The sequence below is a fragment of the Ovis canadensis genome, chromosome 2, assembly GCF_042477335.2.
Source record: "Ovis canadensis isolate MfBH-ARS-UI-01 breed Bighorn chromosome 2, ARS-UI_OviCan_v2, whole genome shotgun sequence".
NCBI classification, from domain to species: domain Eukaryota; kingdom Metazoa; phylum Chordata; class Mammalia; order Artiodactyla; family Bovidae; genus Ovis; species Ovis canadensis.
In genome coordinates this window covers 26,969,567-26,994,212 of record NC_091246.1, presented here as the reverse complement: position 1 = coordinate 26,994,212, position 24,646 = coordinate 26,969,567, and the positions used below count along the sequence as shown (strand labels likewise).

Here is a 24,646-nt window from a genome sequence, read left to right as displayed (position 1 = left end):
GGCCGTCATATGCTGGGATGGTGTCTATGGCAAGGGTTTTTCCACTTGACCTTCATATCACCTGAAAGAACTCCCTTCAGCAGCCATAGTTTTGTCCTCCTCATGTACTTGTCATTCAGGACTTGGTGGTGGCGTCCCAAGGCCCTGCCCCTTAGGGCTTGGCCACAGGCTACCTGTCAACAGGTAAGATGGCTTCAGGGATTTTGGACCAATAACAGCAGGCTTGGAGTTCAGCCTTCTCTTTCGAGTTCATCTTTTTCTAACCCTCCTGCATCTCACAGGGGGCCTCACCTCTGACAGTTTTTAGGTTCGCCTGTTTGCCCCTCCAGTGCCTTCCCCAGCAGATAAGGCCTCTTCTCCCTGTGTGAGGTAGCAGTGTGGCTTGGGAGAGCACTGTTTCTGTGCTCAACAAGGAGAATGAATCCACTCCAGGAGAGTTGCTGTCATTTTCCCTCATGAAAACTGCCTTCTAGACTTTCTCAGGGTCTCTCCTATTTCACTTCCCCTTTTAGCACAAGGCCGTGGGGACAGTCAGGTCCAAAAGGAGCTTGGAAAGAAGATAACCTGAAAGCTTTTCAGGCCATGTCCAGACCCCTGCCCTGCGAATCTTACCTGTGGGTTGGTTTCTGTGTTCAAATCATCCTCAGCGTCTTCAGGGAACATACACTGGGGGCAGGGCTGCGTGGGGACCGCATGACTCCCTGACCTCCTCTATGGGATGCGTCTGTGCTCAGTAGACTTGTCATAGATTCCAGGGCCCAGTTTATCTAAACTCTTCCATGCTTCACATTCTTTATGCATGAAAGCAATGGTGGGAGGAATGGTGAGGCAGGTGGGGTTAAATTTGCAGTTTTCTGTGTGAGAGTCACCTATGCTACTGGTGTGCAGAGTTCTAGGAGTCACTTCATTGAATGCCCTGGTCTGACATCTCCATTTTTGCCAATCTTTACCCTCCAGGAGGGAGAGTTTCCAGGCCTTACTCCCATTGACTTTTATGTGGTGTTAGATTTGGCATCTGTTTTGGTGCATATTTTAAATGGGGCTGTGGCCCATTATGAGCTCCTGGCTGTTGGCAAGCCAGTGCACATAGAAGAAAGGCTTGTTTGCATAAATAATGAGTCTCTTTGGAAATATAGCTGTGAACTTTACTGTGGCCTAGTAACTAAATGTGAAACCAGCTGGGAAAGGTTTGCCGGTTTGAGGGTGTGTGTTGGAGTTGGTGTGTCCACACTGTGACCCCTGGCCCTTGACCTCCTTCCATATCTCCTTCATGGTCCAGCCTTTGTTTTATTCTCAGTGATCTTCCTTCTCTTTCATGTTGCATTTTTACTACAGTGGGGAGACACAGGAAGGTGAGACCATGAAGTTTCTCCTGCCCTTGTGGAAGGGCATGTGTTTCCTCCAATAGTTCAAATATCTAGGTAACTCGTTCTGTCTTCCTCCAGCCAGCAACACTTTCCCCACCTTTCTTTGTAAATCTAGCTGGGGTGCCAAGAGAGGGATGGACTATGGGTGCTGGACAACACATTGATGATGGCAGTGTCTGCAATGATGTCATTCTGAGAAGCCAAATTGTTATGAGAAACAAATAGAAATATGCTAGTGTCACTGAGAAGGAGAGTGAGGGCCCAAGACTTGTCCTGCCCACTCCTTCCCTTCTCAGTTGCCACCTCTTTCTCCTGACGGATCCCAAGTCAGGAACACCTGGGGCTGGGTACTGGTGCTGTGTACTGGATGCTGGTGTTGGGTGCTGGTGCTAAGTACTAGGTGTTAGTTACTTATCCTGAGTGCTGGGGCTGAGTACTGATGCTGAGTGCTAGTGCTATATAGTGATACTGGGTGTTGGTGCTAGGTACTGGTACCTGTGTGGGCCCTAGTGACCATGGGGCCATTCCACATAGGAGGGGACTGTGACCTTGGCCTAGAAGGCATTCATAATGGCCCACAGGCCTTGCTGGCATCAGGAGCATGTCCCAACTGAGTTGGAAGAGGAGGAAGGACTAGAAAAGGGGGGACAGTTGGAAAAAAAGAAAAAAAAACATCTATTAACTCTATGTAAGGCATACAAAGAGAAGAATGGCATGGACCTCATCAAATCAGCACCCAATGAAGTGAAGATTCCTTACTGCCATCCTGTATTTGGGGAGATGGAGATGCCTGTGGGCCATTTCTTTTGCCCCCAGTACAAAGTTGATAAGCAGCAGAGCAGGATTTGCATGGGCGTCTGACTGTAAGGTCAGGCTTTTCTGAATCAACACCACCTTTTGAGGGCTCAGTTTCTATACTGGAATTGGGACAAGGATGAGCATGGCTGAATGAGGTTTTATCTAAATTTATTTCAACTCTCAGGCTTGCTGACTTGAAACTGAGAACCTTCAGGAAAGGTAGGTAGTCTAGAGTCAAGCAGAGTTTCTCGACATCACACAGTTGGTATTCGTTGTTGTTATTGTTCAGTTACTCAGACATGTCTGAGTGTTTGAGATCCCATGGACTGCAGCACGCCAGGCTTCCCTGTCCTTTACCATCTCCTGGACCTTGCTCAAACTAATGTCCATTGAGTTGGTGATGCTGTCCAACCATCTCGTCCTCTGTCATCCCCTTCTCCTCCCAGTTGGTATTTGGGGCTCAATAATTCTTCATTGTGAGGGTCACTTTATGCATTGAAGATGTTCTGCAGAACCCTGGCCTTGATCCCCTAGATGCCAACAGTGCCCCCCACCTGGAGTCTGACAGGCTAAAATGACTCCACTTGTTGCCAGATGTACCCTGGGGGAAAAGTTCTTTTTACCCATTGAGAACCATTAAAGTAAAGGAAAGGGCTTCCCAGGTGGCACTAGTGGCAAAGAATCCACCAGTGCCTGAGGTACAGGAGATACAGGTTTGATCCCTGGGTTGGGAAGATCCCCTGAAGGAAATAGCAACCCACTGCAGTGTTCTTGCCTGGGAATCCCATGGACAAAAGAGCCTGGCCGGCTATAGTCCATGTGGTCACAAAGAGTCGGACATGACTGAGCAACTGAGCAGAGCAGAAAGAGAGTAAAGGAAAGATACCCTTTGAAAGGGTGGAAAGGGAATTGGGATAAGAAATAGAAAAGGGGTTCATTATAACTTCCTATAACCTTCACATGTCGGAACCAAACAAAAAGTAAAAATACAAAATTAATGTGAGAGCAGGGAAAGGAGAGGAAGGATGGGAAGGATGTGTGTGTGTGTGCATGTGAGAAAGAGAGAGAGTGGAATTAACCTTTTAACTTGGTTGTTGTGTTTGAAAAATTCTTCATAAGCAAATTTCCCACAAAAAAGGTGTTTTGTTCATGTGTACCTGTGGGTAAGCAGGGAGGGGATTTTATTTTCTTTGGGTGGTCATCTCTCGTTCCTGCATCCCAAAGCCCACCTTTGATACTTTATAGGCAGAAATAGGATTTCCTCTGAGTTATGCTAGAGGAAAATAGAACGCAGGACTAGAAGATTTGATTGGAGGCATATTGCGCTACCATTTCCTGGACAAGGAATGAAAGCCAGGCACGTCAACCCCTGTCCATGTGCTGGGGATGTGTCAGCCCACATTGTACTCTTCATCAGGTCACATTTTCCTCCGAATCCAATGGGTTAATTTACTGAGAGTGTAAACAAGGTCAGGACGGAGCCACGGGGATCGCCTGAGCCCCAGAGTCACTTGTGTGTGTCTGTTTCCTTGGTGTCCTGTGTGTGTACTTTCAAATGTGTTTTTGTGATAATTGACAGAGAGAGAGAGGTTCCCGCGTGTTGTTTGGTTGTTAAAGCAAAAGTGCTTTAAAATACCAAACTGAGGGCACACCTGCAGCCTCAAGAGACAGAAAAAGCAAGTCACCCCCATGGTAATTACCCATGACAGTATTCCATGATTGATTAGTTTAGGGCTTCTGGCTGTGAAAATAAAAAAGTCTCAAAGGAAAGCCTGAAACAACCATGATTTATGAGTTTAAGAGTCTCAATTAGGTAAAACAAAGTATTGAAAAATGTCCCTTTTATAGGGGCAGGGGAAGTAGCTAGTGTCTGGTGATATGATTGTAACTTAATTCCTTCAGTAAATTTCCTTCTTTAGAAGAGAAGCTTAGAAAAGACCAGGACTTTATTGAAAAGAATCACAGTTGGCAATTATGTGCATTTTTATGATAACTACTAGCAATGCTTTATATTGCTTTCAATACTGTGACTATAAAATACAAATGTTTATGTTGATGTTGCAGAATCCTTGCTTTTTCATTGAAGACATCAGACATCATACAATTGTATCTACTGCAGTGGAAGATATTCAGGAAATAGAATATAAAGACTCTTATCTTAAAATTATTTCAAATGCATGGGAGAAGGGCATGCAGGGAAATCCTAAACACAGCTTCATCTCTTTCTGTGCAGTAGATATTTTGTTATATATGTTGTTAAATTGTTAATATTCTTAAAAAAAAAAAAGAATTTCCAGGGTGAATTATTTTGTTTTACTCTAAAGAAAAAAATCAAGGGAACCCCAGGTGGCTCAGTGGTAAAGACTGTTCCTGCCAATGCAGGAGACATGAGTTCCATCCCTGGGTCAGGAAGATCCCCTGGAGGAGGAAATAGTAACCCACTCCAATATTCTTGCCTAGAAAATCCCATGGACAGAGGAGCCTGGTGGACTACAAATCCATGGGGTCGCAAAGAGTTGGACATGACTGAGTGACTGAGCATGCACACACAAAAATTTAGGTTTTATTTTTTTCGAAAAGGAAAAAGCTGAATGTTCTAAAACAATTCAGACACAGGTTTACTTTGTCCCCCACTAAAAATGATCTGTTTCTTATGTAGCTTTAGCAATTCTAAATAGCCCAACTTGTGTGTGATCAGGAGTGGCTGTGTAGAGTCCTAATCTTGCTTTGCTTGTGAAAAAGTTGGCTTAAAGCTCAATATTCAGAAAACTAAGATCATGGCATCTGGTCCCATCACTTCATGGTAAATAAATGGGGAAACAGTGGAAACAATGGCTGAGTTTATTTTTCTGGGCTCCAAAATCACTGCAGATGGTGACTGCAGCTGTGAAATTAAAAGACGCTTGCTCCTTGGAAGGAAAGTTATGAACAACCTAGATAGCATATTAAAAAGCAGAGACATTACTTTGCCAACAAAGGTCCGTCTAGTCAAGGCTATGGTTTTTCCAGTGGTCATGTATGGATGTGAGAGTTGGACTATAAAGAAAGCTGAGCACCGAAGAATTGATGCTTTTGAACTGTGGTGTTGGAGAAGACTCTTAAGTGTCTCTTGGACTGCAAGGAGATCCAGCTAGTCCATGCTAAAGGAGATCAGTCCTGAGTGTTCATTGGAAGGATTGATGTTGAAGCTGAAACTCCAATACTTTGGCCACCTGATAAGAAGGGCTGACTCATTTGAAAAGACCCTGATGCTGGGAAAGATCGAGGGCAGGAGGAGATGGGGATGACAGAGGATGAGGTGGTTGGATGGCATCACCAACTCGATGGACATGGGTTTGTGTAGACTCTGGGAGTTGGTGATGGACAGGAAGGCCTGGCATGCTGTGGTTCATGGGGTCACAAAGAGTCAGACACGACTGAGCGACTGAACTGAACTGAACTGAATTCAAAAGTAAATACTTTGCTCCAGCATTTTAGTCTTCTTGCCTCTCTTCTTTGAACTATTATTTCATAAAATTGCATCTTTGTGTGTTTTAAGTTCATTGACATAGATTTATGATTATAGTTTTATACAGTAATCTTTTAAAACAAATAGAAGAAGAAAAGAGTTATAAACAAAAAACATGTTTATATTGTCTTTCACAGTATCTGTGTAGTTACCTTTCTGGTACTGTTTTATTTCCCTGTATAAATTAGAATTCCTTCCAATGTTGTTCTATTTCATTTCCATGACTCCCTTTAGTATTTCTTGTAGAGCAGTCTGCTTGTAATAGATTTTTTCTTTTGTTGTTATTATTTGGAAGTCCCTAACTTCTTCATTTTTGAAGAAGAGTTTAGCTAGACATAGAATTCTTGGTTGATTGGGTTTTTTCCCCTGTCACTCTAAGTATGTCAGCACACTGGATTTCTGATGAGAAATCAGCTGTTAATCTTCTTGAGAATTCCATGTACATGATCAGACACTTCTCTTGCTGTTTTCAATATTCTTGTGCAACAGTTTGGTCATCATATGTCTAGTTGTGGATATTGCTGACCTACCTACAGTTCCTTGAGTTTTTTAAGTGTTTAAATTAATACCTTTAATCAAATTTGGTAGGTTTTTGGTTATTATTTCTTCAGATATTTTTTCTGACTTTCTTTTCTCCTTCTGGACTCCCATTATGTATGTGTTGGTACTTTTGCTTGTGTCCCACAGGTCTCTTAGCCACTGTTAATTGTGTTCATTTGCTTTATCTTCCTCTTCTCAGACTGTATAGTCTCTCTCCTAATAAACTGTCTTCCAATTCACTGATTTTTTTCTTCTATCAGCTCAAATCTGTTGTTGAGCCCACCTGGTGAATTTCAGTTATTATATGTTAAGCTATAGAGTTAATTTTTGAGTCTTTTAGTTTACATCATTTTATTTATATTCTCTGTTTACTGAGATAAAGTTGTTGTAATTTCTGTTAATTGTTTAGTTATTCTTTTCTTTACTTCTTTGAATATATTTATAATTGTCTTAACCCCTCAGGGACCCCATTTTCTGTTGGGTTTTTTTTTTTCTTTCCTAAGTATGTGGCATATTTTCCTATTTCCTCATATGTCTTTGTAGTTCTTTGTTTTAAATTTGTCATTTTAGATAATATTTCAACAGCTCTGTTAGCAAGTTCCTCAAATCTATCAAAGTTTTTCTGTTGCTGCTGTCATTTTGTTTTGGTTTCATTTTGGATGTTTTTAGTGGTTTTTTTTTAAAATTGCTATTCATTTATTTAATGGTTTTCCTTTGATTCTGAGGTTTCTGTATTTCCTTTGATGTATATACACTGAATTATCATCATCTTTAAGTTACCTTTAAAACCATTTTATTGAGATATGATTGGCATTCAAAAAGCTGTGCATATTTAATGTGTATGACTTGATAAATTTGAAGATAAGTATATGCCCATGAAACCATAACCACAATCTGTGCCATAAACATGTCCATCTTCTCCACAGGCTTCCTCTCTCTCTCTTTATATATTGTTGTTATTATTGTTGTGGTTATAATTATTGTTATTTTATGTGTGTGGTAAGAATACTAACATAAGGTCTCCTGCATCTTTAAGGCCTGACTCCTATGGATGACATCTGATTAGTATATTTGTGTCATCACCCACTCACTGATCATGAGATTTTCTTTCACCTTTTGCCAAGGGGGTCCTGTGAGAAGGCATGCCATCTAACATCAGCCTTAGCTGTCACTTCTTGATTGCATCAGCGACTAGAGACTGGTGTCTTCTCCATTCCCAGGTCTTCCTTGGGCACATGCGTAGCCTTCCATACGTGCACTACCTTTTCAATCCTGGAAGTACATTGGCACGTTTGAAGTTCCCTGAGGCCCTCTACTTCTGGATTTCCATTTAAATTCTGGGCTGGGCTAAAGTTTACTGCAGTTGTAGTCACAGCACTACGTAGCCGAGGTGTTGCCAGCAGTTTGTTGTTGTTTGGGTAATGCCCCAGGGATAGCACCACATGCCACCCTCCCCACGACCCCAGCCCAGCCCAGCTCTGAGTCAAACCTAGAGATTTCCCAGGGTGCTGCAAGTCTAGACAAATTAGTGACTATGGGATGGCACTTTTAATAGAGCTTCAAAAGCTTCAGATCTGCTGGCCACCTGCAGGGCTGCTGGGGAGGGAAGGAAGATGGTCACATTCCACATTAAACTAGCACAACCCTGCTGTCTTGGCAAGGATCTGCCATTTCTCTTGAATAGATGAGTTTTCAGCTTGTTCTGTGACTCTGGTGCATTATTTGAGTTCTTAAATGGTTGATTTAGTCATTTTGCCTGTATTTTTGTTCTTTGAGAGGGAAGGTGAATTCGTCCATATCCTCACACCACCATCCTGAAAGTTTATTCTCTAGCATGTCCCCCATGAGTCTGGCATCTTCACTTAGCTGGATGTTTGTGAGATGCACCCATTGTGAGGTGTATGTCAGCAGCTGATCCTTTCTATGGTTGAGTAGCACCTGGTATGGTTTTAAAATTGTAAAAGATTCTTTTCAGTTCATCTGGAATGTAAAGATGTATGCTACTGCTGCTGCTAAGTCGCTCAGTCGTGTCCGACTCTGTGCGACCCCATAAACGGCAGCCCACCAGGCTCCACCGTCCCTGAGATTCTCCAGTCAAGAACACTGGAGTGGGTTGCCATTCCTTCTTTAATGCATGAAAGTGAAAAGTGAGAGTGAAGTCGCTCAGTCGTGTCTGACTCTTCGCGACCCCATGGACTGCAGCCCACCAGGCTCCTCCATCCTTGGGGTTTTCCAGGCAAGAGTACTGGAGTGGGCTGCCATTGCCTTCTCCGTAAAGATGTATATGCACATTCAAAAGAGTGTGTCGTCAGAGAGATGATGGAATATGGGCCTGGTGGAGCTCCTTGGGGGCATTGCCAGCAATCTCAGGCTTGGGGTCCACCGAACAGGGCAGTGTTCATTAGTGATTTGGAGGACCAGACCCTACAGCCTGTCCCGGGGGAGCAGAGTTACAGCACCATTGTCTGCCTCTGGGAAAAGGAGCTGACAGGATGCAGGAAGAGGCTCTGGTGCAGTGCGCACTGCCCACAGCTGGAGCAGCTATGAGCCCCACTCTTCAAAATGTGAGCTAAAGCTCAGAACTTCTCCTCACACATGAGCATGATGGTCCCAGGACACTGCAGTGTTTGTTTACTTCTCAAGAGCCTCGTGCAGGCCAGAGTTCCAGATGGTGGACACCAGACAGTCACCCAGAGCCTCCCATCATGGAGGCCACCCTCTTCTTGTATGAGACATACATGGACAGGGCAGGCCGCATATAGACTCTAGATGCTTTCAATAAGAGCTTCCAGGGGAGGCCTTGTTTAGGAGCAAACCTTGGAGCAGAGGAAGTAATCGGTGAGTTAGAGAGAGGCCCGAGGAAGAGTTTTCCAGGCAGAGGGAAAAATAAATACAAACCTCAGAGGGAGAAGAGGCTGGCACTGTTGCCGAGAGAGTGAAGGGGAAAGGAGTTGAGGTGAGGTCAGGAGTGTGTGTGTGTGTGTGTGCGTGTGCGTGTGTGCATGCACACACGTGCCCTTGTGGAGGGACTGGAGAAGGGGCTCTGGTCGCTCCTCTAGGGGAGGTAGAAGGTGCTGGAGTTGTTGAGCATGGAAGCATTCATTCATTCACCACGTGAGCCACCACCAGGCACTGGGGAGAGAGCAGTGAGCAGACAGGCAGAACCTCCTGCTCTCAGAATGAGGAAATGGAATTAAACTAATGAACAGATCATCATCTCTTGGAAATGCTAAGGGGGAAAGAAAAATGGGAATCAGGTTAAGTAGCAGGATTGTGTGCATAAATGTGGAAGGAAGTGTTTGGCATGTTGAATAAGGTCCCCTTTCTTCCTGACCATCACCCCCAATGTAACCAGTCTTCTCACTTCCATCATTACAGATGCCTCTCTGCCCATTTATGAATGTGGAATAGGTGGGATCTCACAATGCAAGATATTTTGAATATGTATCTTCTTCTACTCACCCTTTTGCTTTTAAAATTCACCCCTGCTATTGCAGGCAATGGTGTTTGATGCTCTATTTAGAGGTCAAGTGTTTCTGCTGCAAGGACAGCAGTGGGAGGGGAGAATGGAGCCACGGAGGTCTGGGGGAGGGCAGTCTGTGATTCAGCAGGATCAGAGCTGCTGGGACTGTGTGTGACCAGGGAGGGTGAGAGTATCACATTCTGATGCATTTTGAAGACAGAGCATAAACAGCGTTTCTTGAGGATTGCATGTAGGGAGTGAGAGGGAAAGGAGTCAGAGATAACCAAGATGTGTGGCCTTAGCCCATGAAAGGGTGGAGCCAGAGTTTAGGGAGGCCGGTGACTGCAGGGGAGTGGTCTGTGGAGGAAAGCCACACTGGTGTTTTGACAAGCTGAGCATGACGTGTCTATTAGATGTGTAAGTGGAGATGCAAGCAAGCCATCCCAGTTCTGAGCCTGGCTTTCCATGGAGAGGTCCAGCCAGGAAAGGTGCCCTGGGCAGTTGTGGGCATTTGGCTGTCATTTGAAGTCAGGTCACTAAGGGGACAGATATAGAAAGAGGGGGAAGCTTTTGCAGGCCCAGCTCTGGGGGCACTCCAGCGTTTACAGGGCCAGAGACGAGGAGACACTTGCAAGAGGGACTGAGACAGGAGAGGATCCAAACGTGGAAGGTCAAGTGAAGGGAGTTGTGAGTATGCTGTGCATCATGTTAAGTGGGCAGCCCTGTGTAAAAGCTGAGCCGCGTCCTTACCAAAAATGGTCAGACGACTGCTCTGCATCCTACCACGGCATTCCCTCTGGGCCTGCCATGCTGCTCTTTGGGAAGAGTGATGGTGGTATAAATATTATGAGAAAGAAGGAATGCCAGCCTGAGAGGGAGGGGTCTGGTAAGATGCCACAGCTGCTGCTGGAAACCTTGGGGAGATGAAGCTCAGAGGACAGCAGTGTCTTCAGCTGATGTCTGAGGGCAGCCACAGGGAGACACCTTCAAAAGGAAAGAGTTGGGGTGCTAGAGTCAGCAGATTGTTGGCAGATCCCTTCAGCGTGTGGGTAAGCCCACACCCGGCCCCTCTGTACTTAGTCCAGGTCCCCTGTTTATTCTTTCTTGTTGAGGCTTTCTCTGCTTCATGCAATTGCAAAAATCACTTTCAAGTCAACTTTAATTATAAAGATATTATTAATTATTGAAGATAAATAGCATTGCCTGTTATGGATTGAATTGTGTCCCCCTCAAAATAGATATAATGAAATCCTAACTCCCAGGTTCTCAAAATGTGACCTTATTTGGAAATAGTTCTTTATGGAGGTATTCAGTTTAAAATGAGGTCACTAGAGTGGGCCCGCACCCACTGTGACTGGGGTATGCACACAGAGGGGAGCGCACGTGAGGAAACGGGGAGAAGCTGGCATCTACAAGCCACAAAGAGAGGCTGCAGGAGAGGCAACCCTGCAACACTTTGCTCCTGGACTTCTGGCCTGCAGAACGGCTGTCTGACACTTTGTTGGGGCAGCCCTAACAAACTCATATAGGGGCTACCTTTAAAAAAACTCACTGCTGTCATCTTTGGTTATAACAGATGTGTATCCTTGTTTGTTTCTGTGAACTCAAAGTGTTCACTGCCAACAAAACCTCTGCTTTCAATTATGCCAACTGGTCGACTTGCTCTGGGGATGAGAACAGCCTCTGGCCACATAGGTATTGAAGGTATTGAAGGTATTGAAGTGTTAGTTGCTTGTGCTTGCTTGTGCTTAGTTAGTGTCCACCTGTTTGTAACCCCATGGACTGTAGCCCACCAGCCTCCTCTGTCCGAGGAATTCTCCAGGCAAGAATACAGGAGTGGGTTGCTTTCTCCAGGGGATCTTCCTGATCCTGGGATCAAACCTAGGCCTCCTGCATTACAGGCAGATTCTTTACCATCTGAGCCACCAGGGAAGCCCCTCTGGACACATATGCTGGACACAAATTCCTGGCTGAAAGAGGGTGCTGCAAACCTTTGGAACCTTTTCCCTGTGGGTCTCATTCACTGCACCATGAGATTTCTCCAGTGGGTTCCAAGGCTGCTAAACCTGCAGCACAAGAGTTTAATTCTCCCTGAAGCAAACAGAAAGTAACCTCCAGCATTATCATGAGATAATACACAGTCTCTTTTTCTATAAGTGTTTTTTTTAAAAAAACTTTTCCCTCCTTACCTTTAATTAAACACCGTCTAGAGGTTCGAGAATGCAATGGCAACCCACTCCACTACTCTTGCCTGGAAAATCCCATGGATGGAGGAGTCTGGTAGGCTACAGTCCATGGGGTCGCTAAGAGTCAGACATGACTGAGTGACTTCACTTTCACTTTTCACTTTCATGCATTGGAGAAGGAAATGGCAACCCACTCCAGTGTTCTTGCCTGGAGAAACCCAGGGACGGGGGAGCCTGGTGGCTGCCGTCTATGGGGTCGCACAGAGTTGGACATGACTGAAGCAACTTAGCAGCAGCAGCAGAGGTTCGAGATGAAAAAAAAAAAATGATTCCTGTGTGCATAGGAATAACTGATACTCCAAACAGTCTTCTGTAAAACCAAATGGAAACAATGAGCTTGGAGTACTTACTTGGCATTTCTGTTTGCTCCCTTTGTACAAGTTTTGCTGCAGTAACAAGCGGGAATATCACTGGATTAGGGGCTTGTGTTGTAGTGAAGGGTGGTGGGGTCTTACCCTCCCAGTCACATGTGTTGTGGGTGGAGGCTCCTGGCTTCCCAGCCCCGTGCCACCACGGCCAGGGGTTGCAGGTGTTGGGAAAGAGAGAAGATCAATGAAAGGACCCAATTCAGCCTCCTGAGCAGCTTCATCCCCACTTCAACCAGCTATTCACTTGGCCCTTGACAATGGGACCTGTGTTGAGGGTTCTGGGGGGCTGTCTGTGACAGAGCTAGAAAAAGCATTATGACAGCAATATTGGAGGGAACTGGGTCTGTGTCTGGATCATTTGGGGGGTTTATATTTTTGCTGTAGAAGTAGAATCACAGCAGAGGTTAAATTGGTGAGAGGCACTGCCTACTCCATTTTCAGGCTGTTGGATTTAAGTTTGTATTTCCACAGCAGAGTTAGGTCTGCCCTTTAAGGATTGTAGACACAGAGGCTAATATTTACTCAATTCGAAGTTCAAAATAATGAAATGAAAAATTACAAACTGTTAAGATGATTGCCGATTAGGTACTGGCAGCTCACCTTGAATGCTGTGTGGTTTTCTAGCTGGCAGTTGAGACACACGGTATAACATTTTATTGAGCACATTCCCAGAAACATTATCGAGTCTCTTTACTATGGACATACTTTCTCTGGCCCAGTTCCCAGGCTAATGGACTCACCTTTTAGGATTTTATACTCTGCTCCGTTCCAGTTATTATTTCTTTTTCCTTAACTGTTGCATTTCCAGCATCACGGATGTTTTTGATTTGATGTGTTGCTGAGCTAAGTGATTGTTCTGGAACACACGATGGACATTTCCAGTTGCCAGTGGATATACTGACTTCTTACGCAGCACAACTCATCATAAAATGCATGCTTGCCCTTCCAGAGGCACCCAGCATGCCAGTCTCCCTTCTAGGCTGTGGTCCTTTGCCCGTGTGCCCTTGACTGCTGTTCGTTCTCATATTCTGGGAATTATACCTTCATTTAGGATGACCAAATCCAAGAATGCCAAGCTTTGGTGAATGAAATACCCTCACTAATTAAAAGGAGACTGCTTTGAAGTATCCAAATAGGCCAGAGACTGCATCTAATTAAATCACGAGTGTCTGATTCAGATGAACAGGTTAGAGATTAATGAATGAATAATCTGAATAACAAAACATTTTTTTTAAGAGAAACACAAATCAAAAGCAGAGTAGCACATGGACTCAAATTCAAGAGTGTGAGTTGAATGTCGTTAGTAAATTCTCCCTTAATCGTCTCTGCTCTTAATGAGGTAGCCATGGTACAATACCAGAAAGGAGCCTAGAAATCAGCACAGACCCACTTGTACTTTGTGGATCTGAATTTCTTTTATCTTACTGATGCCTTAAATCAAGATGTCATTTCTGTGGACCATGTTGAGAGGTCTGCAGAAGATCCTGTTTGTCTGGGGCACAGTTTCTGATTACTCAGAATTTGTACATGTTTGAGGCTGAGTGTGCATATCCAGCTGTCAAAGGCCTGTGGGAAACCTTGACTTCTTAACAAGCCCAGCAACATCAACAATGCATCCTTTCATATGGTCCTTCTGAGGAAACCAGTTGGTTCAGCCCTGAATATATAGGACATTAATAAGTGCTGCTAAGAACACACGCGAAGTACTAGGTTAGGAGCCGATATCACCATGCCATGACAATTTACGTACAGTTTAGCTCAAAACCCTACATTCTTAAAAGTGATTTAATTGCTGAGCATTCCCTGGCCTGCTACTGAATCTTTGAACAACCTATATCAGATCCTATGAATCTGTGTTGTATTTTGTTCACATGGTTAGTGCTTATGCCTGGCATGCACCATTAAAGCCACTTGGAAACAGGATCTTTCTTACAGCTCTTCTTTTTAAACAATGTTTTTAATGATTTTATTTATTTATTTAGTTTGTTTTATTTTTGCTGGGTCTTTATTGCTGCTCAGGCTTTTCTCCAGTTGCAGCGAGCGGGAGATACCCTCTAGTTGCAGAATGTGGGCCTCTCTTGTTCCATAGGATGTTCTCTAGGGTATACAGCCTTCAGTAGTCATGGCTCCCGGGCTCGAGAGCACAGGCTCGGTAGTTGTGGTACATGGACTTAGTTGCTCCTTGGCATGTGGGATCTTCCCGGATCAGGGATTGAACTCGTGTTTCCTGCATTGGCAGGTGGATCGTTTACTATTGAGCCACCAGGGAAGAGCCCCCCCCTTACAGCTCTTCTTTACTTGTGAGCCTTAGTTAAGAGCTTGACCAATGGGATAGGATGTGTAATTGTTCTTCAAAAAACTTTTTACTGTGTGAAGATAAAGGCCAGGAGTCTACATATTCCTCATACTCTGTCTCCTCTTAATATTAGATCTTATCTTAGTGTGGTACGTTTCTCACAGCAGATTGCCAAGGTCAACACATTGTTATTGTTGTCATTTAGTCACTAAGTCGTGTCTGACTCTTTTGTGACAGCGTGGACTTAGCCTACCAGGCTCCTCTGTCCATACGTTATTCTTTACTAAAATCCATACTATTCATCTTTTTTTGAACTTTACCTGAAATCCTTTTTCTATTCTAGGATCTCACCCTGGTTACCACATTGTAGTTAGTCTTTGCTCTAGGCTTCAAAGTATAATTTTAAAAAACATTTTATTTACTTATGAATTTGTATTTTTTAGGCTGTGCTCTGTGGCATGTGGGATCTTAGTTCCCCAACCAGAGACTGAACCCATGCTCTTTTTATTAGGAGCACAGAGTCTTAACCACTGGACCACCCTAAAGTATAATTTTGACCTGGATCAAACTATACACTTAATGTATCATTGCAAAACAATGAGTCACAGTTAATTTTTTTTCATATTAAATATTCTCCTTTCTTCAAACATCAAAAAACCAATAAGGAGCTAATAAATCACCACCACCTGATTGATGCAATCAAAGATTTGAGTTTTCCAGTAGCTTTACATTGTTTTGCTGTTTATTTTTTTTAGATGAAGTTCACTCATGTCCAGTGGAAAAAGTTAGAGCATCCACATTCTTAATGGACATGTGTGGCATTAGTAGTGTGGCTTTTAGTATTTACCAAAACGAAGGACCTGTAATTTGCCTTGAGGAGTAACCTCATTTCAGAAAACAATAATTAAGTCCTGAGGAGTTAGGGCAGCCGAGTCCTCCCAGAACTTTTGCTCTCTTTAGGCCTTCCCCATCTTCAGTCAGCCAGTTGGGGGAAGGCATACCAGCACCAGGTAAATCCAAGGGGCACTTTGTATAAAGAAGCTCTCAGGACAGCCACGTGGGAGGTGTGACTTGACTCACACCACCTTGGACCAGTCACTGCCTGAACTGGACTGGCAGTGATTGCCAAGCACAAGGTGGGTCATGGGATGAAGAAGGAGAATAGAAGTCCTTTGTCCAGTCTTGATGACATGGAGAAGAATGTGCTAGTTGGGGAGAAGCAGTGGCCCTAAACGCAAGGTGGTGAAATGCTTCCTCTGTCCTTGTCCTGAGCCGTGTCTTTCTGCAGCAAGAATGTGAACGTGTGCTGGCTTCTTCTCAGTGAGGCCTCAGCTCCTAAACCATCACATCTGTGGACCAGTAGTCCTGGTTCTCTAGCTTTTCATTAGTTCTCTGTCTTTTATCCATTAGTCATTGCTGTGTCTCCATGCATCCTCCACATCCTGTCTACTTGGGCAGCCAAAACTTCCCCACAGGGTCTGGGCAGTGGTCTGATGTGCTGATGTAGCATTTGAAGGCCTTTGCTAATCGCCTAGTGCAATGTGCTTCTCTCCAGCCTTTTCTTTTTTTTCTTTTTGGGCATGACATTTTAAAAAAATCTAATGAAATTGATGTTTGTTCAAAGAACTACATATGATATCATTCCATTTATATGAAATGGCCCAAATACATAAATCCATAAAGACAAAAAAGCAGGTTAGTGGTTACAGGGTCTGGGAGAGGTGAGATTGGTGGGGGAGACTGCTAATGGAAATAAGCTTTCTTTTGGAGGTAATAAAATGTTGCAGAATTACACAGAGGAGATTGTTGAACAACCCAATATTAAAAGCCACTCTATTACAGACTTTAAAATGCTAAATTTTGTGATATGTGAATTATTTCAATTGAAAACTTGGCGCTTGTTCATTGTGCAGATGTTGAAAAAGAAAATAAAAGAGGACTTTAAATTACCTGTATAATTTCATATAACTAATAGTGAGTGACAGTTTTTGTTGTTTCCATTTTTGTGTTGTCTCATTTTTTTTTCCTTTGGTTGTTCTTGACCCTAAAGGGCCAGGAAAAATCCTGTTGGAATCTGCTGAGACAGTAGACCCTGTTCTCACTTGTTGGAAGTGCAGCATCTCGAATAAGGATAGCCATTCTACAGTGTAGGAGAATGATTATTTTATATATATATATAACTAGGTCTCCTTCAGACTGTAAATGGTGCCCTTATGTCTCAGTTAGGAAGCAACAACAGGACCTAGTTTTGCTGGAACTTAAGGCCTCAATTCCAAGGACCGCAATGACTGGATTTTGTGAATTTATTCATACAGTTGACTTGCAGAGGAAATGTGCTAGAGCTCAGGCTCTGCACACTTTCACATCTAAGTCCCAAAGGTTGGGGTCCCTGATATTAGCCTTGAAAATTAGTGAATCTTACCTGTTTTTCCAGATATGTAGATGATACTCTTTTGCTTAAATATCCAAACTAAATTTTACCTAGATTAAAGCTTAAGGCTGAAAGAAACTAAAAATCAATTCCCAGGGGAGGTACTGATCAGTGCAACATATTCAGGGAGAATCTCAGCATTTCTAATGTCAAAAGGGACTTTGCATGTCTCTCTGTGTGTGTGGGTGGGTGGAGGGGGGGGGTGACATCTGCTCGTGAATCAACACAAACGTTTGTATCACCTCCGGCTCTTCTCCCAAGAAAAGTGTGCATGTCCACATCCCCAGCTCAGATGAACATGGAAATACTTATGCTTCCAAATTGAAAGCTGCCTTGGAAGAGCTGGGCTCTTTTGCACAGTGGAATTGGGCTAATGTGCTTATTTTTCTACAGAGTATGTATTTATTTGACTGTTTCACACCATTTGTCAATTTCTAAGCAGTTAATAATTTTTATTCCTCTTTCAGATGTGTGTATATAGTACAAGTGTGTTTGATTTCCTGTGGTCTCTCTACATTTAAACAGTACTGAGTGATGGTATGTGTAACATGCCAATTTAAAATTTCAAACCCAAACTGAACCACATTGATTGGCCTGTACAGCTTATGCTTGTCTCTGTCCTGTAGCAGCCCCAAATTCTGTCTAGGTTTTAGTCTTCACTACAGATGCAGCAGCTGATATCCTCCAGCTGTTTATAGTCCCTTGAGAATTAAAATGTATGCAGCTATTGATTCAGGGGATGATATGACTGCCATAGGAGAGGTGTATGGTTCAGGGGATAGTTTTAGAGAATAAAGTTGTTACTTCTGAAAGGTTGATCAAGGATGTTTTATGAAAGATGGTGTGAATGTGTGACTTCTGACCCGTGGGTTAATTTGGACTAGCAGTGATAGAAAGAAGGAATCGTCCATAATTGAATGTGAAAAGCCATGGGCCCATTTCAGAAATAATCTCCTCTCTTGGTTGCTTGGAATTGGGCCTGAATTCTAAGGGCGTTGCAAGCTGATGTCACCTTGCATGTCCTGGAATTTAGGAACAAGTGGGCAGAGAAGATCAACTTAGGCACATGGGTACCTGTGAGTGTAAACCGGCCAGTGTTTGTTGAGCTAAATAATTTAAAGCATCTTGTGTACCTGAATTCTGTCTGAAAATCACTTGTACTCCACTTTTTGGCCTCCAGTTTTTTGAGTAAGGCCTCATCTTAAGGGTTGAAGGTGGTTCCTGAAGTGTCTGGGTACTTTGTTAATTCTCACCTCTCATTTAAGGGAGACAAGTTGGGTGACCCAATATTGAATTATAAGCTGCCTTTTTTATAATAATTGTTTTTAATTTTTGTGGTAAATACACAAAATTTATCATCTTAACCATTATTAAATGCACAATTCAGTGGCATCAAGTACATTCACCTTGTTGTACAGCCATCACCAATATCCATCTTTAGAACTTTCTCATCTTACCAAAATGAAACTCTGTCCATATCACTTAACTGCCCATTCTGCCTCCTCCAGAAACCTGTCACCCACTATTCTACATTCTGTCTATGAATTTGACTACTCTAGTAGTTCACAATATTTGTTTCTCTGTGTCTGTTTCACTCAGAATAACCCACCCGTGTTGCAGTGTGTATCGGAGTTTCCTTCTTTCTAAGCCGTGTCCTTTGCCATCACATGTGTGTCCTGCTCATTGATACCCAGATTCATCCAGATGTGTTGTCAGAGTCACCCTGACAACACATGGCTTTGCCATTTCTACCCTCACCCCCCACCTCCAACCAATGGGACCCCAGTCAAGGCCAAGGTATAGGGTGAAAGTCTTCAAAGAAAACTGCACTGGGATATGGAGAAAGGACTATATGAGGCCCCACACGGTTTCTAGATCATCAGTCACACCTACCCATCCCTCCTGGCATTTCAGGACAGAGGACATGACTTTGTGCCATCCTCTCATGTGAGCAGACCAGCCCCGCTCTTGCCCTTGGTGTTTGTGACTCTGGGGGTGACTGCTTCTGCTGATACAGTCTCTGAGGGAGTGAGGTTACTATTGCCATAAAGATGAGAAACTTCTGTCTTTATGCTTATTGGGTAATCAGTTCTTGGCTGTTGGCTGCTAATGAGTCTGGGGGCTAGGGTGGGCAAGGGGGAACGAGCTGCTGAAGAAACTCTCCAATTCTGAATTTATTCAGAATTATAATGGGCCTGTATCTGAAGGACCACCTGCTGACTCTGGCTCCAGAAGTGTTTAATTTTGCCAGCTGGTGTTTTAATCTCTCTCTCTTTCCCAAAATGAAACTTGGGCCACATGTTTGCTTCCTCCATACCTGCTGTAAAGCATTTGCATTTTGCCTGGGATTGCAAAATGATTGCAAAATTGCAGGAATCACTTTTGCTTTTGGATCAAATCTGATGCTACAAAAGCCCTGTGAATGTTACCGAAACACCTTATCCCTCCAGGTGTTCTATAAACACTGAGCAGTTTTGCTAAAACACTGTTGTCTTTGCATGAAAAATGGAATAAAGGCCCTGAAGGGAAATCTCATTAATGTGTGTGCTGTGCTCTTTTGCCCAGGGCAAGTGGAAGTTCCTGACTCAAATGACCCTTTGGGACAACTGGATGGACATGACAGCCCTGTTCCAACTCTGAAAGGTAAACTGTGAAGTGTTCTTTGAATGCAAGCATTTGAATGTGTTTTCAGAGTACCATGCAGAGTGACTCACTGTGCCACTCTACTCAAGCCTTGGCTGCTGAAATGGATGGTCAGGGTCTCCCATGACCCAGTGCTGGCCCATGGGTGGGTGTAAAGCTGAATTCCACCTCTGTACCCCAACACTGAATCATATCTCAGAGACAGGATTTGGGGTGAAGTAGATAAGAATAACTTTATCGCTTTGCCAGGCAAAGGGGGCCACAGCAGGCTAATGTCCTCCAGACTACATGCCCCAACCTGGAGTGTGAAGTGAGAAGTTCTATAGGAATTTCTGGTTCAAAGAACTTCATGGTTCAAAGAGGGAGTGATCAGCTTGTGGACATTGTTCTGACTGATTGGTGGTGAGGTAAGTAGGAGTCAGCACCATCAATCTGGTTCCATATTGATCTAAGATCTATATGATTGCAAGCAGCAAGATCTATATGATTGTAAGCAGCATTCTGTCAACTCCTACCTGGTAGGGATTTCAGTATCTGCATAACAGCTCAAAGATATTATTATCTATACACTTGAGGAGGAACAATGACCCTACTCCAAAGTTGCACTATTTTTTTTTGACAGCTCCTCCTTTGTCTCTGCATCTCCTCCCTTCCCTGATTAGCAACTGGTTGAACCTTCACAGTAGAACTCAGGCAGGGTTATGAAGGCTGCTGTTGATGTTTAGTCGCTAAGTCATGTCCATCTGTTTTGTGACCCCGTGGACTGTAGCCACCATGCTCCTCTGTCCAAGGGATTTCCCAGGCAAGAATACTCGATCGGGTTGCCATTTCCTTCTCCAGGGGATCTTCCCAACCCAGGGATTGAACCTGTGTTTCCTGTATTGGCAGGCAGATTCTTTACCGCTGAGCCACAAGGGAAGCCCCGTCATGAAGGCTAAATGAAACCTGTTTCCTGTAATCAAGAAATGGGGGGATACAGAAAGGCTTTTGTGCCCAGGAGTCCCACAGGGTCCTGCTTGGTATCAGGTGCAGTGGCATGCCTCTTGAAGCAGTTTTGAAAGCTGGGTGGAGCTTGTCAGAAGCTGGTGGGTGGGTGGGAGATGAGGGGGCAGGGGTAGACAGATGGCCACTGAAGGGAAGAAGGAAATTGAAGGGAGCTCTGTGGGCCCGAACAGAGCCTTAGGACCTGGACTCCTGGCTTGGCCATGAAGTCTCCTGCTGAACAAGGTCTTCTTGGGCTATTCTCCAGATGTAACTGTCCAGACTAGGGAGCGCCTCAGGTGGGCAAGTGGCCCTCCTCCACAGGTCACCAAAGAGCAGGTTATATGTCTTATTGCTCCAGTCTTTCCCAGAGGTCACTGCCAAGATCACTGCTCACTTGGCGCACTTTGTAGGCATCTTAGATTTGAAAATCAGTAGACACCATTTCTTGTGATGCAGCCCAGTCACTTGAAGAAGTGGTGCTTTGCTTCCTTCATCCCCTGTCACTGTATTGCCTCAGTCACCTCAAGCTGCCACAAGAGAACACCACAGGCTGGGTGGCTTAATCAGGAGACATTTACTTCTTACAGCCCTGAAGACTGGAAGTCTGAAGTCAAGGCGCTGGCCTTGCTGGGTCCTAGTAGCATGCTAGGTTTGTAGACAGTGCAGTTTTGCTGTGTCCTCACAGGGAGTGAGAGAGTGGGCTCTGGTCTCTTCTTGTCTTATAAAGACTCGAATCCCATTATAGGGATCCCACCCTCATGACCTCATCTAACCCTAATTACTTCCCAAAGGCCTCACCTTCAGATGAGGCACCACTACTACACAAGTGCTTAAGGCTTCAACATGTAAATTTGTGGGCACGCAGTTCAGTGTATAATAATTAACTGTTAAAACAGCTACTTTATTTCTGTTTAGCTTCTTTTGGTAAGCATTATTCAGAGTCTAGACATCCATAAATTTCTCAGCCCTCTGCATGTTGAGGGTCCCTGTGTCCCCTCAGGAATGTGTTCACCTCCACGTGTCCAAGGCTGGGTCTCCTGGAGACTGAGCAGAAATGACTCAAGTCCACCAGTCTCAGCTGAGTGGAATAGGTGTTGCTCTGTGTCCTGAAAGAACCTCCTGGGATCACACAACAAACTTCTGCATTCTGGCCTCAGAATAGTTGTTTAAATTCACAGAAATAGAGTCGTAGATGTAGAAAGCAAATGTATAGTTACTAGGAAGGAAGGGGGTGGGAGGGATACATTGGGAGAATGGGATTGATATATGCCCACTACTAAATGTAAAATAGACGACTAATAGGGACCTACTGTATAGTGCAGGGAATTCCACTTAATATTCTGTAATGACCTATATGAGGAAAGAATCGAGAAAAGAATGGATACAAATAGATGTATAACTGATTCACTTTGCTGTATAGCAGAATCTAACACAACATTGTAAGTCAACTATGGTCCAGGAAAAATTGTAAAGCAAATGAACAAACAGGGTGTGTGGATCTACTTGCTCTTGGTGGTGCCTTGTGTGTGGAGGCTCCTTGATAATGATTTTCCCCTTTTGTATCTTATGCAGTAAATATATAGGTTAGTTTCCTCACACTGACCCCCTTGCAGTCCGACTGTGGTCACTGTGACCTTGCACAGAGTCAGGATGTTTGGAGGAGAGGGCCTCTTTTGGCTAGTTAGGGATGTATCTCCATGGCGACCAAGGTCTGGGCTCTGGAAATTTGTGTACCATGCTGGGCCTTAGGATAGATTTTCTTAGGAAGAAAGGTAGTTTTTGGTGGCTAGATTCTGAAGTCATTTTTCACAAGTGTGATTGAGCCCACAGTCTAGTATTATAGAGACTCAGATCCATCATGGGGTTCCCACCCTCATGGGTTATGGCTCTTGCCCAAAAAGGGACTTGCCCCACTCTTCCTTTGTGCTCCCCTGGCCTCCTCCTCACACCCTCAGTGATGGAAGGAACTGGCCTGGCAATGCCAGACTTATTAATCCATGCACTTTTTTTTTGTTTGTTTAAAGAGCTTCAGGGAGCATTACTGCTTGGCCACATTTGGCTTAAATCATATATAAAAAGTAATAATAGTTGAATGGACTGTATGAGCTATTTCTTTAACCCAGTTACCATTTATGATGCCCATGCATCTGTAAAACTGCAGGCAGGTGAAAATGGCTAGCGGGCAGTCTGTCGCTGAGCGAAACAGAATCTAAGAATTAGTTACAAGCGTAAAAAGCATTTGAGTTCAGATGTACTGGGCCAGGATTGAGCACTTAACGTATAATTGGTGGTTGGTATTCAGAGAGGGAAATCCCAGAGCCGATACAGAAGGAAAAACAGAATACAAAATGTATTGTGATTTGCAGCTGAAATGTTTGCCTGAAATTTCTGTATGCCAGAGTACCGTCATCATTAGGACTGAAGCTGGCCTTAGGACTCTGGTAATAGTATTTAACAGGAGTTTTATATTCCTTGCTATATTAGATACACTATTTATTATTATTATACTTACAAAAGTGTTCATTTGGCCTAGAAACCATTTGCTCTTTTGTTCCAAGGCTGTATTTTAAATGCATATGTAACCAGTTTTGTAAAATCAGTACTTTGGAATGTGTGTGGGTGGTGGATCATTTCTGAGAGCCTGGGTTGGTGGTGCTCATCTTGTTCATCTTGCATCCTCCAAAAATAGACCCGCTTGCTTGTGTCTCCTGCCTTAGAAGGGTGCTCATCATCCTGGCTGAAACCAGAAGGGGAATTCCTGACTCTCTGCACTTGAAGCTGTGTTACAGTTAGAGGTGATCTCAAGGGCATTCTAAATCACAAGGCAGGAGTTGGTGCCTTACTCACCAGGCTGCCCGCTGCTATCTGTGACATGTTATGTTGTGGTGCTGAACTGAAACTTCCTGGGACAGAGAAAACAAAGCCATCAGCAGAGTTCACCCTGTTGGCATGGAGACCATGCCTGATGTCTGTTTCCTGGGGGCCTGATCCACCTAGGATGCAGGGATTGATTAGCATATGTGTTGGGTGCATTTCTGGTTTATTCTGGGACTCTTGGTGCATGTGTGAGTGTGTGTGAGCAAGTGTGTGATGGTTTCCTGGAGTTTATGGAGAGTTAGAGTCTCCAAGGCTGATGGGTTAACTTGAAAAGAGCACTGTACTTGCAGATACAGTTAGCTTAGGTCTGTGGCTGGGAACTTGGGGCCAAGCTCAAGCTGTGAGTCTGGGCCCCTGCACCTCCCCTCTGAGTGGCCCCTGGCTGGTCATGGAAATTTGGGGCTCCCCTAGACGGTAAACAGAGAGTGTCCAATGTTGCACCACTTCCTTGGACAAATCTAATGTGAGTTTCTGGGCTCTGAGCCCTAGCCACTCTCGAGGTGAAGGCTGATCATTGAGCTCCCTTGATCCTCCTGCAGCCAGAATTTTCTGAGCCCATTGGGCTGCCCAAGATCTGAACAAACTGAACATTGTTGGGAAAAAGCCCAAACCTACAGATGAGAGATTTCAAAGCAAACAAGTCCTATGCAAGGTGGATTAGGAGGCATAGGACCTCATATACACATATGAGAGCCCTCTCTGTGGGAGGGCAGGGACGCAGCCTGCTTCTCGGAGTAGTGAGGCCAGTGTGGGCCTCCAAGCCTTCCTCTCTTCTACTCCTTCTCAGTGTCCCCCTCTCACTCTTTCAGGATAACTGCTGCAACCTGCACCTCAGCTGGGATGGAGTCATGGTAACTGGTGGCTAGTGCCTGGCTGGACTGTCCATTGTTGTCCCTACTGAAGGTGACAGACAGGCAGTCGTCCTTTCCCAACCCACTGGATTTGAACACCAAACTGCACTGGCCTTGTCATTATGTGCTTGTCTAACATCTGTCCCAGGTGTGTGCATCTGTGTGTGTGTTTCTGTCTGTATGACGCACCCCCCTCCCTGAGAATTCAGCAGCTCTTGTGTACTCCCAGTTGCCTGTTGTTTTGTGCGTGCTTCTCTCTCTGAGTCTGCCCCTG

At 44.2% G+C, this 24,646-nt stretch overlaps 1 protein-coding gene across 2 annotated transcripts in view; it reads left to right on the top strand.

Annotated features, from left to right (window-relative positions):
- The window catches only part of ROR2 (receptor tyrosine kinase like orphan receptor 2), a 239,675-nt gene that overhangs the window by 164,299 nt on the left and 50,730 nt on the right, over window positions 1–24,646 (top strand). For both annotated transcript variants that reach the window (XR_011254235.2, XM_069575607.2), the window contains exon 2: window positions 19,583–19,660. Coding sequence is in view for 1 of the 2 variants with exons in the window: in XM_069575607.2 (XP_069431708.1) it covers window positions 19,583–19,660 (78 nt within the window). In the remaining variant the exon portion in view is untranslated. The remainder of the gene's footprint in view (window positions 1–19,582; window positions 19,661–24,646) is intronic.